General features: G+C 42.0%; 1 protein-coding gene across 1 annotated transcript in view; it reads left to right on the top strand.

Annotated features, from left to right (window-relative positions):
* The window catches only part of LOC125486518 (E3 ubiquitin-protein ligase MARCHF11-like), a 129,584-nt gene that overhangs the window by 71,228 nt on the left and 40,963 nt on the right, over positions 1 to 17,393 (top strand). Inside the window, exon 3 of the mRNA XM_048614331.1 lies at positions 11,617 to 11,809. Coding sequence (XP_048470288.1) covers positions 11,617 to 11,809 — 193 coding nt within the window. The remainder of the gene's footprint in view (positions 1 to 11,616; positions 11,810 to 17,393) is intronic.

Raw genomic sequence — 17,393 nt, 5'->3', positions numbered from 1 at the left:
AATATTTGTTCCAACTGTCGGTGTTATCACCCCATCAAATCCATTAATAGTCGTTCTGTGACATGCATGTCTAAGTGGATTGCCATGTATAACAGTAGCTTCTGCCCCAATGTCTAATAATACAATATCTCTTGTACATTGCCTTTCCTCCAATAAACAGTTATAGGGACATGAGGCCTTGGGCCTCCGATTATGCCACCAAACAGCCTTACACAGACCCCAGAGTCCCAGTCCTAAGTCCCATCCCTAAGAGATTGGCTGACTGGCTCGCCACAACTGCCTGACCTCCTACAAGCTAGGGTATAGTAATGATGTGGGAGATGCAATCAGTGTGGTTTCCTTTTCTCCCTCCACTTCTGATTTAATCTCTTTTGCTTACCCTTTGGAGAGCAGTGCATCCTCCATATATTGTACATGGCATACGTAGTTATTCCATCTATGTTACTCCTCTCTATTCCTTCTTTCAATAATGCCACAAACATTTCTCTTCTGGTTATCTTTTGTGTCACCTTCAAACCCACCCCATCTCCACCATGTTGTCCTGTTTGTTGCTTGCTCTGGTGGGCCTCACTCTTTGCCTACCAGTCTCCACATCTTCTAACTGTCCTAACAGCAAACATGCCTGTCCCACTGCCTGTCCCTGGGCTGGCCCAAATAGGGGCACCTCTTATCCAGCTTGGACCACTTCACATTAGCCGGCTCCACATTTCCAGCTGTGAAAGCTTCCTGGTCTGGACCCTGAAAGTGTGGAAAATACCTACCCGCTTGCGTAGCCAAATCCCTCAAACGTTTTATACCTTCTGGTATGCTGTCCTGTTTTTTAACATCGCCTCCCCAATCTATTGGAGAAGGGTACTTGTTTCCTACTGCTAGTGTGAGTGCATTCCACAATGATCCAGTTTGCCCTATGTTTCTAAAAACACTTTCACATGTGGCTCACCACTTAGTGCTCCCAGATTCCCTCACGCTGTGGCACTCAGCATAATATGGGTGGCACCCTGGTCCCATGACCGCATCAGCCAAGAGGCCAAGGGTTCACCCGACTTCTGCTTAAAGTACGACCCCAAATCCTGCAATTTGGACACCGAGTAATCTCTCACTATTCTCGAATTTTGTGGGTTTTGTCCTCCTATCTATTTTGCCTTATTTGTTATTAGGAGTCGCACTATGAGTCCTTTTTCTGAGGATGGCTCCAGAAGTGGAGCAGCCCCTTTCCCATCTGTCCATTCATACTCTGAATCAGATGATTACCAAATGTCTCCATCCCAATGGTCGAGGTCCTATTGTGAGATTAACAATGCACGCACTTTGCATCAACTTTCCAGTTGCACCATTTTGCTCTCTTTTTCTGTTGTACCACCTCCAGATGACATACTACCTGAGATAACAAGGTGTAGAGCTGGATGATCACAGCAGGCCAAGCAGCATCAGAGGAGCAGGAAAGCTGATGTTTCGGGCCTAGACCCTTTTCTGAAGAAGGATCTAGGCCCGAAATGTCATCTTTCCTGCTCTTCTGATGCTGCTTGGCCTGCTGTGTTCATCCAGCTCTACGCCTTGTTATCTCAGATTCTCCAGCATCTGCAGTTCCTACTATCTCTGGCATACTACCTGTTTATGTTTCTTCTCCACCTTCTCAGCTCCCTCCTGCACTGTCTTAACTGCTTCTGTTAGGATGATGTTATGCTGTTCTACCGCTGTCAATGCGGCCTCAAACTGCCTATTCTTGGCCTAGCAGTCTTCTAATTCTCTACACGTAGAACGCAAAGCTATTAACAATATCCATCCCATTTGCGGTACACTGTCGTTGTTTTTGGGGAAGCCCACCTCTTGCAAGCACTCATGTATGACAGCCTGTATGACTAACCCTCCTTTCTCTTTTTCTGGTTATAAACATCCCCCATTCTTGTGGTGGTCCTAATTGTGCTATCAAGTTAGCTACCGAACTGAATCCAGAGTCTGCCGCATTCCATCCTGGAATATGGAAGGTCTCCGAAGCACCAGGTTGCCTTTCCCTTCTCTTAAATTTTTTCCTGAATCCCATCCTCGTCGCCAAAAGTGTCTTGGATCACAGGATGTATCCAAGCGGTTCATTTAGATTCGATTAAACATAATTAAGAGAAAACTCACAACAGTAATTTGCTTAAATGTGGATGTTTATTAAGTAATAATGATTATATTATTAAGAGTAAAAAAATGGAAAAGAAAGGAAAAAATCAATAAGTCTCATAAGTCTTTCTGTTGAGAACCCCTCAATCAACGGCTGGTGTGGAGGCTTAGGTTCATATCTGGCACAGTTCACGATCCTGGTCTGAGGCGACGTCCAAATCTCCAAATAAAACTCTCTTTCTCTTACAAAGTGTAGCAAACAGCTAGTACAGAAAAACAGCTATGGAAGACAAAACTGCTTGCTAGTACAGAAAACAAATTTTGATTGTGCTGTTTGTGGCATGTATGGGAATGTTCACAGTTCTTATTCAAGGTCATACAGCTGTCGAATATCATCAACAATTTTAGCCGTTCAGCCCATCCTATACAGTGGTTAAGAAGGCAAATGCATGTTGGCCTTCATAGCAAGAGGATTTGAATACAAGAGAAGGGATGTCTTGTTGCAATTATACAGGGTCTTGGTGAGACTGCATCTTGAATATTGTGTGTTGTTTTGGTCTCCATAGCTGAGAAAGAATGTTCTTACTATGGAGGAAGTGCAGTGAAGATGTGACAGACCGATTCCTGGGATGGCAGGTCTGATGTATGAGGTGAGGTTAAGTCGGATAGGACTGAGTTGGTTGGAGTTTAGAAGAATGAGGGGAATCTTAAAGAAACCTACAAAATTCTAGCAGCGTTAGACAGGGTAGATACAGGAGTTTGTTCCTGTTGTTGAGGGGAGCCCAGACCAGAGGTGATAGTCTACAGATATTTTGAGTGAAGAAATTTCTCCTGAAAAATCTGGCACATAGAGCACAAAGTGGCAAAATATGGAATAGTCCTTTTTAAAACTTTGTTCATGGGATGAGATTGCTGCTAACTAGGTCAGCATTTATTGACCATTCCTTTTATCCTGGTAAAAGCGGTGGTGAACTACCTTCTTGAACCACTACTGTAGTCCTTGGGATGTAAGAACACCCATGGTGCTAAGAGGAAGGAAGTTCCAGGATTGTGATTCAGCGACTGTGAAGAAATATTGATATAGTTTCAAGTCAGGACGGTGTGTGACTTGGAGGTGAGCTTACATGTGGTGTTCCCATGTATTTACTACCCTTGCCCTTTTAAATGGTGGGGATTGTGGGTTTGGGAGGTGCTGTCGAAGGGACATCGGTGAGTTAGTATGGTGCATCTTGTAAATGGTAAACACTGTATCAGTAGTGAATGGGGTGAATGCTGGATTGGGGATCATGAAGGCTCCTGTGCCCTAGATAGTGTTGAGATTTTTGAGTTTTGTTGGATATGCATATTCAGCCCCCTACTGTACTGCTTATACGCAAATGATTGTGTGGCCAAATTCCACACCAACTCCATTTACAAGTTTGCTGACAACATCACTTATGTGGATCGGATCTCAAACAACAACAAAAGAGTACAGGAAGGAGATAGAGTGCTTAACGGCATGGTGTAAAGCTAACAATCTGTCCATCAATGTCAGAAAACTGAAGGAACTGGTTGTTTACTTCAGGAAGCAAAGTGGAGGGTATACCCCTATCTGCATTAATGGTGCTGAGGTGGAGATGGTCGAGAATGTCAAATTCCTGGGAGTGACAATCACCAACAATCTGTCCTGATCCACCCACGTTGATACTATGGTCAAGAAAGCACTGCAACACCTCTTTTTCCTGAGGAGGCTAAGGAAATTCGGCATATCCATAAATAATCTTACAAATTATCGATGCACCATAGAAAGCTATCTGGATGCATCACTGTGTGATATGGCAACCGCTAAACACATAAATGAAAGGAACTACAGAGAGTTGTGAACACAGCCCAGTCCATCACACAAACCAGCCTCCTATCTATTGACTTCATCAACATTTCCTGCTGCATTGGGAAAATAACCAATATAATCAAAGACTTCTCCCACCCTGGTTATACTCTCTTCCACCCTCTTCTGTTGGGCAGAAGATATAGACGTTTGTATACACATACAAACAGATTCAAGAACAACTTCTTCCCCGCTGTTATCAGACTTTTGAATGGACCTCTTTAATGTTAATGTTGATCTCTCTCTGCACCATTTTGGCAGCTGCAGCATTGTATCCTACACTCAGTTCTGTTATTCTGATGCACTTGTACAGCATGATCTGCCTGTAAAGCACATAAGACAACACTTTTCACTGTACCTCTGTACACATGACAGTAATAAATCAAATCCACTCCAATCAATCCAGGCAAGTGGAGAATATTCTATCACACTTCTGACTTGTACCCTGGAGTGGCTGAACAGGTACTGGGGAGTCAGGAGGGGAGTTACTATTCACTGACTCCCTAGCCTCGGATTTGCTGTTGTAGCCAAAGTATTTATATGGATTTTCTAGTTCAGTTTCTGGCCAATGGTAACCCTCAGGATGTTGATAGTTTGGAATTCAGTGTTGGTAATGCCACCTGAGTTGAAAAAGGCAATGGTTAGATTCTTTCTTGGAGATGGTCATAACCTGACACTTGTGTGGCACAGATGTTATATGGCACTCGTCAACACAGCCTGGACATCCAGGTCTTGTTGCATATGGACATGAACTGCTCTAGCATCTGAGGAGATGCGAATAGTACTGAACTTTGTTAACTTTGTGCCATCCACTTCTGGCCTGATGATGGAGGGAAAGTAATTGATGAACAAGGTTGAGCCTAGGAAAATACTTTGACAAACTCCTGCAATGATATCCTGGGGGTTAGATGATTGATCTCCAATAGCCATGTCCCTTTGTGTTAGGTATGACTCCAATCAGTGAAAAATTTTTCCCCTGAAACCAATTGATTCCAGTTTTAGAGATAGTAAGATTCCAGTTTTGCTGGCTGCTTGATGCAATGCCAAAATGCTGTTTGATATCGAGGACAGTCACCTTTACTTCACCTCTGGAATTCAAATCTTTCATCCATGTTTGAATGAAGGCTATATTGAGGTCATAAGTTGAGTGACCTATCAGAACATAAACCAAGAATTAGTGAGCAAATTATTCCTTTGCAAGTGCGGCTTCATAGCACTGGCCATCCCTTCCTTTGCTAATGATTAAGACTAGACTGATAGGGCAGTAATTAACTGGGTTGTATTTGTCGTGCTTTTTGTGCACTGAACATACCTGGGCAAGTTTCCACTTGTTGGGTCGATGTCAAAGTTTGGCTGTACTGGAACAGCTTTGCTAGGAGCATAACATATCTGGAACACAAGACTTCAGCACTACTATTGAAAGCTTTTCAAGTCCTGTAGACCTGAAGCATCCAGTGTCTTCAGTAATTTCTTTATATCACATGGAGTGAATCTAATCAGTTTAATACTTCTATCTGAAGATGGATGCAAATTCTTCAGCCTTGTTTTTTACACTGATGTGTTCGTCTTCCCCCATCATTTGAGGCTCAGTTTCTTGCTAGTTGTTTAATTGTACACCACCATTCTTGACTGAATGTTACAGGGCTACAGAGCTTAGATCTGATCAATTGGGTAAGGAATGGCTTAACCCTGTCCATTGTAAACATACTTCTCCTGTTTCACATGCAGATAGTCCCGGGTTGTAGCTTTACCAGGTTAACATCTAATTTTTAAATACATGTGAACAAAGAAACAAAGCACAGGAGTAGGCCTTTTAGCCACTTGAGCCTGATCCAACATTTAATAAGATCATGACCGATATGATTGTGACTCCATATCCACGTTCCTGCCTACCTCTGATAATCTGTCACTCCTTTGATTACCCAGAATCTATCCACCTCTGCCTTTAAATTATGTAAAGACTACTTCTACTGCCTTTCTGTGATTCTTTTCAGGAAAAGATTTCCAGAGACTGATTTTCTTCAAGAAAAACATTTGTCTCAGCTCTGTTTTAAATGAGCAACAGCTTATTTTTAATCAGTGGCCTCTGGTTCTAGATTTTCCCATAAGAGTTAACATCCTCTTCCCCATCTATTTTCTTGAGAACCCCCAAGATCTTATATGTTTCAATCAAATTGCCTCTTCTAACGCTACTGCATACAAGCCTAGCCTGATCAACCCTGACTCATAAGAAGGTATGTCAGTCAAAATATTCAAGAAGAAACTGGATTATTATCTTAAAAGGAAGAATACATAGGATAAAAAAAACTGAAAGGACTGTGGATGCTGGAAATCAGAAACAAAACCAGAAATTGCTGGAAAATCTCTGCAGGTCTGGCAGCATATGTAGAGAGAAATCAGAATTAATGTTTTGGGTCCAGTAATCCTTCTTCAGAAGAATATATAGGACTATGATGAGAAGGTGGATGTGTGGGACTCGGAGAATTACAACTACAAAGAGCCATCACAGACACTTTTGAGATGCAGCCATTCCATGATTCAATGAAACTATTAATTCTCATTTCTTTAAAGCCCCTAAGCTTTATAAAGTATCACAAAAACTATAGTAAAAAAATGAAAACGAATAAAAAAGCAGACCTCTGACATTACTAAATGTTTGAACCAGAAAATGATTTCCAGTCTAATTAACTTCAGAATTAACTTCAGTCCTGCTTTCACTGATAAGAATCATCCAACTCACTTGTAGATATTACACACCTCTCTAGCATATGGGACTTGAATTCAGATCTCCTGGCTCAGAGGTAGGGATATTAACATTGCACCACAAGAACCCTTAAAACTCATTTGTACTTTCATTATTTTAAAGTTTTTTTTACCTTCTTCTTTGTCCAGAAGTGCTCTTATATTCAATCAAATTTTTTTTTTTCCATCACCAAATCATCCATGGTGTTTTGTCACCTTTAACCACCATCAGTAAATCAGCCATATTTTCCATTTGATTAATTTACGTGCAAAACCCAGGGTGGTGCAATGACATCAAAGATGACGGAGAGGTAGGGAGAGGGGGAGGGGGTTAAATCAAAATGGAGTTGGATAAACTCACTTGTACATTTTTTTATTAAACTATTTTTCTAATCAACGTATTCAGAGATGTTATTACACACCTCTATAACAGGTGGGGCTTGAACCTGGGCTTCCCAGCCCACACTACAACTGTGCCAGAAGAGGGCGCACAAGTTCACTTGTATTGAGTGAAAGCAGTTGTTCCAACACAGCTATACCAAATCAGCTTCACTATCACTGGATTCACAAAACATTCAATGGCTCTCAAAATTGCACAATTTTTCCTAACCAGACTTTACAAATAAAGATCTTAGACACCAAGTTTATAACTTAAACAAAAATTAACAATTTAATACTAATAATACAACTTTAATAGAACACAGATAAACAAAGTAATCTAATTAATATCTACAATCGAAAACGCAATCTGTTTTGACTATAACCCCACTCACTCACAGACAGATACAGTTAAGAGACAAATTTAAAGAAAGGAAAATAAAGGAATTACAATTTGCCAGTTCAATAGACAGTTTCCAGTGATGGACAGGCATTCATGAAATCCTTGGACAGTGGGTTGTTCATAGAGATGTGGAGTTGTATATCTTGCTAGAATTCTGAAGTCACCAGTTAATAATGTTCTTCAGGGAAGGAAATCTGCCATCCTCAGCTGGACTTGCCTACATGTGATACCAGACCCACAGCAATGTGGTTGATTCTCAACTACCCTCTTAACTGGCCTAGCAGGCTATTCAGTTGTACCAATCGCTACAAAGTCTCAAGAAATCAAGAAGTCTCAAGACGGATCGCCTTGCATTGACCGAGGCACTGGAAATGACAACAGCAAAAACTGCCCTGTCAACCCTGCAAAGTCTTCCTTACTTACATCTGGGGGCTAGTGCCAAAATTGGGAGAGTTGTATCACAGACTAGTCAAACAATAGCCTGACATAATCATACTCACAGAATCATACCTTACAGACAATGTCCCAGGCACCACCATTGCCATCCCTGGATATGTCCTGTCTCACCAGCAGGACAGACCTGACAGAGATGGCAGCACAACGGTATACAGTCAAGATGGAGTTGCCCTGGGAGTCCTCAACATTGACTCCAGACCCCATAAAGTCTCATTGCTTCAGATTAAACATGGGTAAGGAAACCTCCTGCTGATTACGACGTACCGTCCTCCTTCAGCTGATGTATCAGTACTCCTCTATCTTGAACCACACTTGGAGGAAGTGCCGAGGATAGCAAAGGGCACAAAAAGTACTCTGGGTTGGGTATTTTAGTGTCCACCACCAAGAATGGCTCGTCAGCAGTTCTACTAATTAAGGTGTTCGGGTCATAAAAGACAAAGCTGCTGAGGCTGGGTCTCTTTAGCAGTTGGTGAGGGAACCAGCAAGACGGAAAAACATACTTAACCTCATTCTTCCCAATCTGCCAGTTTCAGATGCATCTGTCCATGATAGTATCAGTAAGAGAGACCACTGCACAGTCCATGTGGAGTCAATGTTCCAGCTTCACATTGAGAATAACCTCCATCATGTTGTGTGGCACTATCACTGTGCTAAATGGGACAGACTTCGAATAGATATAACAACTCAAGATTGGGCATCAATGAGGCACTTGGGCCATCAAAGCAGCAGAATTGTACTCCAGCATAATCTGTAACCTCATAGCCAGATGCAGGAGGGCATACGTCAGGACCGGCATCAGGCATACCTGAAGATAAGGTACCAACATGGTGAAGCCGCCAAACAGCATAAGCAACAAGTGATAGACAGAGCTATGTGATCCCACAACCACCGGATCAGATCTAAGCTCTGCAGTCCTGCCACATCCAGTCCTGAATGGTGGTGGACAATTAAACAACTCACTGGAGGAAGAGACTCCACAAATATTCACATCCCCAATGATGGACTAGCCCAGCACATCAGTGCAAAAGATAAGGCTGAAGCTTTCACAGCAATCCTCAGCCAGAAGTGCTCAGAGGATCTCTGCCTCCTCCAGTGGTCCCTACCATTACTGATACCAGTCTTCAGCCAATTCAATTAACTCCTTGTGATATCACATAACAGTTTGAGACACTGGGTACTGCAAAGACTACAGGCTCTGACAACATTCCGGCAATAGTACTGGAAACTTATGCTCCAGAACTTGCTGCTCCCCTATCCAAGCTGTTCCAGTACATTTACAATGCTGGCATCTATCCAACAATATCAAAAATTGGCCAGACATGCCCTGTTCATAAAAAGCAAGACAAATCCAACCTGGCCTATTGTCGCCCCATTCATCTACTATCAATTATAAGTAATGTGATTGAAGGTCTCATTAGTAGTGCTATCAAGCAGCATCTGCTCAGCAATAACCTGCTCAGTGATGCCCAATTTGGATTCTGCCAGGGCCACTCAGCTCCTCACATCATTACAGCATTGGTCATGGACAAAAGAGCTGAATTCCAGAGGCGAGGTGAGAGTGACAGCCTTTGACATCAAAGCTGCATTCGACCGCGTGTGGCATCAAGGAGCACTCGCAATACTGGAATCAATGGGTATCAGGGAGCAAACTCTCCTGTGGTTGGAGTCATACCTGACATATGGGAAGGTGGTTGTGGTTGTTGTAGGTCAGTAATCTCAGCTCCTGGACGTCTCTACAGGAGTTCCTCAGGGTGGTGTCCTCAGCCCAACCATCTTCAAATGCGTCTTTAATGACCTTCCCTGCATTATAAAGTCAGAAGTGGGAATGTTTGCTGTTGATTGCACAATGTCCAGCACCATTTGCCGCTCCTCAGATACTGAAGCAGTCCTTATTCAAATGCAACAAGATCTGGACAATATCCAGGCTTGGGCTGACAAGTGACAAGTGACAAGTAATACTCACGCCACACCATCACCATATGACCATCACCAATAAGAGACAATCTAACCATTGCTGTTTGACATTCAATGGCGTTACTATCACTGAATCCCCCACTATCAATATCCTGGGGGTTATCGTTGACCAGAAACTCAACTGGACTCACCACATAAACACAGTGGTTACAAGAGCAGGTTGGAGGCTAGGAATACTGTGGCAAGTAACTCACCTCCTGACTCCTTAAAGCCTGTCCACCATCTACAAGGCACAAATCAGGACTGTGATGGAATACTCCCCACTTGCCTGGATGAGTGCAGCTCCAACAATGCTCAAGGAAGCTTGACAAGATCTAGGACAAAGCAGCCTGCTTGATTGGCACTACAACCACAAGCATCCACTCTCTCCACCACCGACGCTCAGTATCAGCAATGCACAATGTCACTGAATGAGAAGAAAAAGTCATCATCAAACTAGGACTCAGCATTATATAGCACTGTTGAACTTTTGAGTGCAGACTGCTGAACTTCAGCAGATCAGATCTCACCTGGTTCTTGAATCTGTCATTGTAAGAGGCCAATCAGTGGGCTGTACAAGATGCACCACAGAATCTCACCAAAGATCCTCAGACAGCACCTTCCAAACCCATGACCACTTCCATTTAGAAGGACAAGGGCAGCAGATGTATGGGAAGACCAACACCTTCAAATACCCTTCCAAGACACTCAGCATTGTGACTTGGAAATATATCACCTTTCCTTTGCTGTCGCTGGGTAAAAATCCTGGAATTCCCTCCCTAATGGCATCATGGGTCAAACCATAGCAGGCAGTTCAAGAAGGCAGCTCACCATCACTTTCTCAAGGGCAACTAGGGGGACAGGCAATAAATGCTGGCCAACCAGTGATGCCCACATCCCATAATGAATAAATAAATGTAAATAGTTTTAGCACACTCCCAAGAAATTTTTACTTATTTCTTATAGACTGACTTTTTTCTACCCAAGAACATTCAATTTTGATAACTGGATAGAAAATAAGAGATCCAGAGAGCAAAATACAACAACAGTTTCCAGAAGCCTTCAAAAATCACACAGCTTCCTGCTAAAAACCCAGTCATAACTGGTTCACTTTTTTTCTTTTCCATCAACATTCTTTCTTTGTGGTAGATTGGTTAGCACCGATCCTCCCTTTATTGACCAATTCAGCATCCAACCAGTTGACAGCCTGAGCATAAAAAGAGCTAGGTGCTGATTTATAGACAGTGTCCTTAGAACAGTAATTAAGTAGCATTGTTTTCAAGGCCAGGTCCCAAACAGCAAACATATATGTCGTTGTTCTCTTCTTTAAAACAAGCTGCTAATTCAAAGATTAACTCTGAATCTCAACTCACAGTTCCAAGCCAAAAGAAATGAGAAAAATAAAAGAAAAATAGTGAGGGTCTCTGAACAGCAAATAAAGTTATGAAGTGAGACTTGTATAGGGTGAAGGTAGCATATTGATAATAATAATTTGTCTTTATTTGTGGAGCCTAGTATTTGCCACATTAAACATATTTATAGAACAGCATTACAATGTATAAAAAAATCGACTATTTGTTGTAAATGTAAAGTAATATTTTAATTGTTATGGAAGACCATCTATATGGATGAAAGGAGCTGTTTGCTTTTGAAAAAGCTAACTTTTATTTATTGATACTCTCTAGATTAAATTATATTTTTTCTCCTGCAGTGGGAACCTATCACAGTGACCTTGGTTGAGAAGGTTCAAATAATAGCAGTGATCCTTGGTTGCCTTTTTCTGATAGCAAGTGTGACCTGGCTCTTATGGTCAGCATTCAGTCCTGCTGCAATTTGGCAGCGAAGAGACATCTTATTTCAGATCTGCTATGGAATGTATGGCTTTATGGACCTTGTTTGCATAGGTATGTTGGATGCATAAGAATTAAATCAATATTTCTATTAGCTCATTAAAGCTGTAAAATTATCATTGATAAAAGGGGAGGACTTGTTCATTTGTTCAAAACACCACGTTCACCCAATTTGAAAGTCAAATTCTTCGATCATTTTTTAGGCAAAAACTTCAGACTCAACTTTTACCTAAATAATATTTTCGAGGGGCTGATATGTCTGTTTGGTTTGAGCTCACGCAACATCCTGTACATGGATTGGCTGGCCTATCTAGGTGAGACCACTGATTGGCCTGTTACTATGACAGATGCAAAAACCAAGTGAGATCTGATCTGCTGAAGTTCAGCAACCTGCACTAAAAGTTTGACAGTACTATATAATTCTGAGTCCTAGTCTGGTGATTTTTCCTTCTCATTCAGTGACATGGGCTGTGACAGGGCATTGGGTCAAGAAGCATCTATCAAACATGAAGATCAACAGCAGGCTTTCCTGGACGGCGTCTCCTAATAGCTGTCCTTTTACCAATGAGTGTATGAAGGGCAAGTAGCGATGAGAGGGAAGTAGGGTAGCCAATGGACATTCATCCCGAAAAGCTAAGGTCGACTTTTACATGTGGTGTGTGAAAAATTATGAAGTTCTAAGTCAAAGATCATGGGACAACTTTTATGAGATTGCCTTTTACTTGGGTAGATATGATGCATGAATCAACATTGCCTTAAAATTACAGACTGTGATACATTCAATCACATTATATCATTTAATCACATTCAGCATTCATCCATTATACCATAGAATCCCTATAGTGTGGGAACAGGCCATTCAGCCCAACAAGTCCACACCAACTCTCCAAAGAGCATTCCACCTAGACTCAACCCCCTACCCTGTATTTCCCATGGCTAATCCACTTAACCTACACATTTCTGGACACTATGGGCAATTTTACATGGCCAGTCCACCTAACCTGCATATCTTTGGACTGTGGGTGGAAACCGGAGCAGTGTTGCACCGTGGGGAGAATGTGCAAATTCCACACAGAAAGTCGCCCAAGGCTGGATTTGAACCTGGATCCCTGGCACTGTGAGGCAGCAGTGCTAACCACTAACCCACCAATTTCCAGTTTTATGTTATTAGCTACTAACTTTGCTCGGTGTGGGAGAAGGCAAATTTCGATATTGTTGGCAATAATGCTCTATGTTAATGAATGTTGTCACAGTCCACAGTAACCATTTTCTACTCCCATATTTACATACTTTCTGCCAGAATTTGCCACTGAAATGTGGAAAATCAGTTTGGAAAATCAAAATGCACAAGATATGATGCTACAGCTCTGGATGAAAATATTTAAAATTATTGTACGGCGTTAAATTGACTCAGTGGGCATCCTATCCTCTTAAATAATTTTTTGGAGGAAGAAATATTTAAATGTGGTTTTAAGTTGTTTTTATTGTGGTCTCGCTGCTATAGGAAGGATGTTGTGAAACTTGAAAGGATTCAGAAAACATTTGCAAGGATGTTGCCAGGGTTGGAGAGTTAGAGCTATAGGAAGAAGCTGATAGACTGGGGCTATTTTCCCTGGATTGTCAGAGGCTGAGGGGTGACCTTATAGCGGTTTATAAATTCATGAGGGGCATAGAAAGCGTCAATAGACAAGGTCTTTTACCCTGGGGTGAGGGAGTCCAAAACTAGAGTTTTGAGTTGAGAGGGGAAAGATTTAAAAGAGACCTGAGGGACAACTTTTTCACGGAAAGGGTGATGCGTGTATGGAATGAGCTGCCAGAGGAAGTGATGGAGGCTGGTACAATTACAACATTTAAAAGGCATCTGGATGAGTATATGAATAGGAAGGGTTTACAGGGATATGGGCCAAATGCTGGCAAATGGGACTAGGTTTATTCAGGATATCTGGTCAACGTGGATGAGTCAGACCAAAGAATCTGTTTCCATGCTATATAACTCTATAATTCTACATAGGAAATTTGAGATATCTGCATACCATTTTAAACAGGTGTTGGGAAATGTCAATGGATGTTATTTATATGGCCTCCCAGAAGATATTTGATGAAGTGCCCTATAGGAATTGTCGGCTAAACTAACAGAAATCTGTAGAAAAGATATATTGGCCTGGAGAGAATGTAGCATGAGATTGTCAAATGATAACTCCATTTAAAGTTTTGGCAAAGATCTGTAGCTCGGGATGTGGATAAGGTTGTTGACTTGCTCGCTGAGCTGGCTTGTTTTTGTTCACTGAACTTGATAACTCCATTTGTTAATGAAAAGGAAAGATTACACAAACTGGGATTGTCTTTGCTGGAAGTTACACTGTTAGGAAGGGTGATTTAACTGATGTTTCAAGATAGTTGAGGCACACATAGGTTGGAGAGAGACAGCCTCTTCCATTGGTTGGGCATTGTTGGGATGGCATTGTCTAAAAGTTAGGGTGATGGTGGTGTTGCGGCAATATCATTGCACCCTTAATCCAGAGCCCAGAACAACTGAATACCCCAAAAATCTTCAATTAATCAGGGAGAGCCAGCATGGATTCATGTAGGGAGGTCATGCTGACGAACCTTATTGAAGTTTTTGAAAATGTGACTAAGGTAACGGACAGGGGATAATGTTTATACGTATTTCCAGAAGGCATCTGATAAACTCCCACATAAGAGATTGTTAACTAAGTTAGAAGCCCATAGAATTGAGAGCTAATTATTGACATGGCTGAGAAATAGGTTGAGTGGCAGGTGACACAAAGTATGGATAATGGCAAGTACTCAAATTGGCAGGATGTGACCAGTGGTCTCCCACAAGAATCTGTGCTAGGGCCTCAATTATTCACATTAATGGCAGAGGAAGTCATATATCCAAATTTGCTGATGACACAAAGTTAGGCGGCATTGTAGATGATAACAAAAATTTACAAGGGGATATTGATAGATTAGGTGAATGGACAAAACTGTGGCCGATGGATTTCAATGTAACCAAGTGTGAGGGTATCCATTGCGGACCGGAGAAGGATGGATCAGGGTATTTCTAGATCACAGGAATCATAGAATCCCTACAGTGTGGAAGCAGGCCATTTGGCCCATCGAGTCCACACCAACCCTCCAAAGAGCAACCCAACCCTACCCTATCCCTGCATTTCCCACCCTAGACACTATGGACAATTTAGCATGGCCAATCCACCTAACCTCCACATCTTTGGCCTGTGGGAGGAAACCAGAGCAAACCCACACAGACACAGAGAGAACGTGTAAACTTCACACAGACAGTCGCCTGAGGCTGGAATTAAACCTAGGTCCCTGGTGCTGTGAGGCAGCAGTACTAACCATTGAGCCACTGTACTGTCCCCATGGTATGAAGTTAAGTACAGTGGATATCCAAAGAGACTCAGGGGCTCAAATGTCATGAACAAGTGTAGAAAATAATCAAGGAAACTAGTAGAGTGCTGGCGTTTATATCTAGAGAACTGGTGCACAAAGATGCAGACATTATGCTGCAGATATACAAAGCCCTGGTTAGACCTCACCTTGAGTATTGTGAGCAGATCTGGGCACCACGCCTAAGGAAGGATATATTAGTACAATGTAGGTTTACAAGAATGATACCTGGACTTCAGGGGTTAGGTTATGAGAGGAGATTATAGAAACAAGGCCTGTTTTCTCTAGAATTTAGAAGGCTAAAGGTGATCTAATCGGTCTTTGAGATATTAACAGGAAAAGACAGGGTAAATAACGATAAACTATTTCCACTGATTGGGACTCTAGAACTAGGGGTCATAGTCTGAGAAGTAGGACAGTACAGCTCAGGAAAGTTGTTAGGAAGTACTTACACACACTGTCAGTACTGTTTGAAACTCTCTTCCATAAATGGTACTAGATGCTGGATCAGCTGTTAATTTTAAATCTGAGATAGATACATTTTTGTTAAGCAAAGATCTTAAGGAACATGAGCCAAAGACAGGTATATGGAGAGCCATGAGCCATGATCTCATCGAATTGCAGAATATCCTCGAGGGATTGAATGGCCTACTGCTGCTCCTATGTTCCTACTAAGACTCCAGGAATTTTGTTTAAATGAACACTCACAGGACGTGGGTTTTCTGGCTGGCTAGCATTTATTGCCCATTCCTGTCTGCCCTTGAACTGAGTGGCTTGCTTGGCCATTTCAGACAGCAGTTGAGAAACAACCACATTGCTGCGGGTCAGAGGATGGCAGATTTCCTTGCTTGATGGACATTAGTAAGCCAGATGGGGTGTTCCGACAATTGGCAAAAGTTTCATGATCATCGGTAGATTCTTAATTCCAGTTTTTTAAAATTGAATTCAAATGTCACCATCTGGCAGGGTTTGAACCAGGGTCCCCAGAAAAGCAGCTGAGTTCTGAGTTCTAGTGATAATTCCATCGCCTCCCCAAAATATGTGTTCAAATCCCACCACTGCACTGTTGCAATGAATAAAACTGGCATGTAAAGCAAAACTGTGTAACCATAACTGTGAAACTACTGTTGATTGTCGTAAAAACCTTTGTAGTTAACGAACATCATAGAGTTATATAGCATAGAAACAGACTCGTTGGCTCACCATGTCTATGCTGAGCAACTGTAGTAATTGGAACAAGGTCAGCCACATGGATTGTATATAATATGAGTTCCCTGATTAAAGCTGTTAACCTGGTCCAATCAGGGAACCGTGGCTGACATATATAAACAGGAGTTTCTGGAGTTCTGCTCACTCTAGGAGGCAGCTCTGAGCTAGCTGGACAAGCGTCAAGTACAATGCACATGTAAATAAAGGGGACTTGGTAATGGGATGTCAGCCTTCGTGGAGTTATTTTAATGGTGATGAGAGAAAACACGCTCCAGAAGAGATTTGTTTGCAACAGTTGTCTTTGAGTTGGAGTAAGCATTTCTGGCATCATGCCACTATTTGGGAAACTTGACTCATTCAATCCTGCCATATGTGGAAAGAGTACGTTACTTTTTTCCAGGCAAGTGACATTGGGGCAGATAAAAAGCAACTAGTAATTCTCCTGACAGCTTATGGACCCATAGATTTTGTGGTTTTTAGGAGCCTAACATTTCCTGAGGCGCCATATACTAAAACGTGTCAAGAGTTGATGGATTTAGTTAAGGAATATTATAAACCCAAGCCGCCTCTAGTTCTGAGATGCTATCAGTTTTACTTGGCAGTTCGTGAACTATGGGAATTGTATCAGGATTTTTGATGCTGTTAGGACAACTGGCAGAGGCATGTGACTTTGGTTTAACACATAATGAGATGCTGAGAGACAGTTTGACATGTGGGATTAATGATGTAACCATGCAAAAGCATCTACTAGCTGAAGCCCAACTGGACTTCAAATAGGCACTACAACTGGCTTTGTCATTCAAAAATGCAGCAAGTGGAACATGTGAGTTACAGGGTATGCTGATGGAAGTGGACACCCTTACCAGGCCAACTGAGCTTGGGGGTAATTGCATAGCCTTACTCAGGACCTATCCTGAACAGAGGGACTCTAGGTCAGCCCTCGACCCCAGGTTAATCACAAAACAGAGCCAAGCCTCGGCCAAATGGTTAAAATTTTCTCGAGGCTGGCAGACCA

The sequence above is a fragment of the Rhincodon typus genome, chromosome 2 (genome assembly GCF_021869965.1).
Source record: "Rhincodon typus isolate 14 chromosome 2, sRhiTyp1.1, whole genome shotgun sequence".
NCBI lineage: Eukaryota > Metazoa > Chordata > Chondrichthyes > Orectolobiformes > Rhincodontidae > Rhincodon > Rhincodon typus.
Note: the sequence above shows the minus strand (reverse complement) of the source record. Positions and strands in the feature narration are given on the sequence as shown.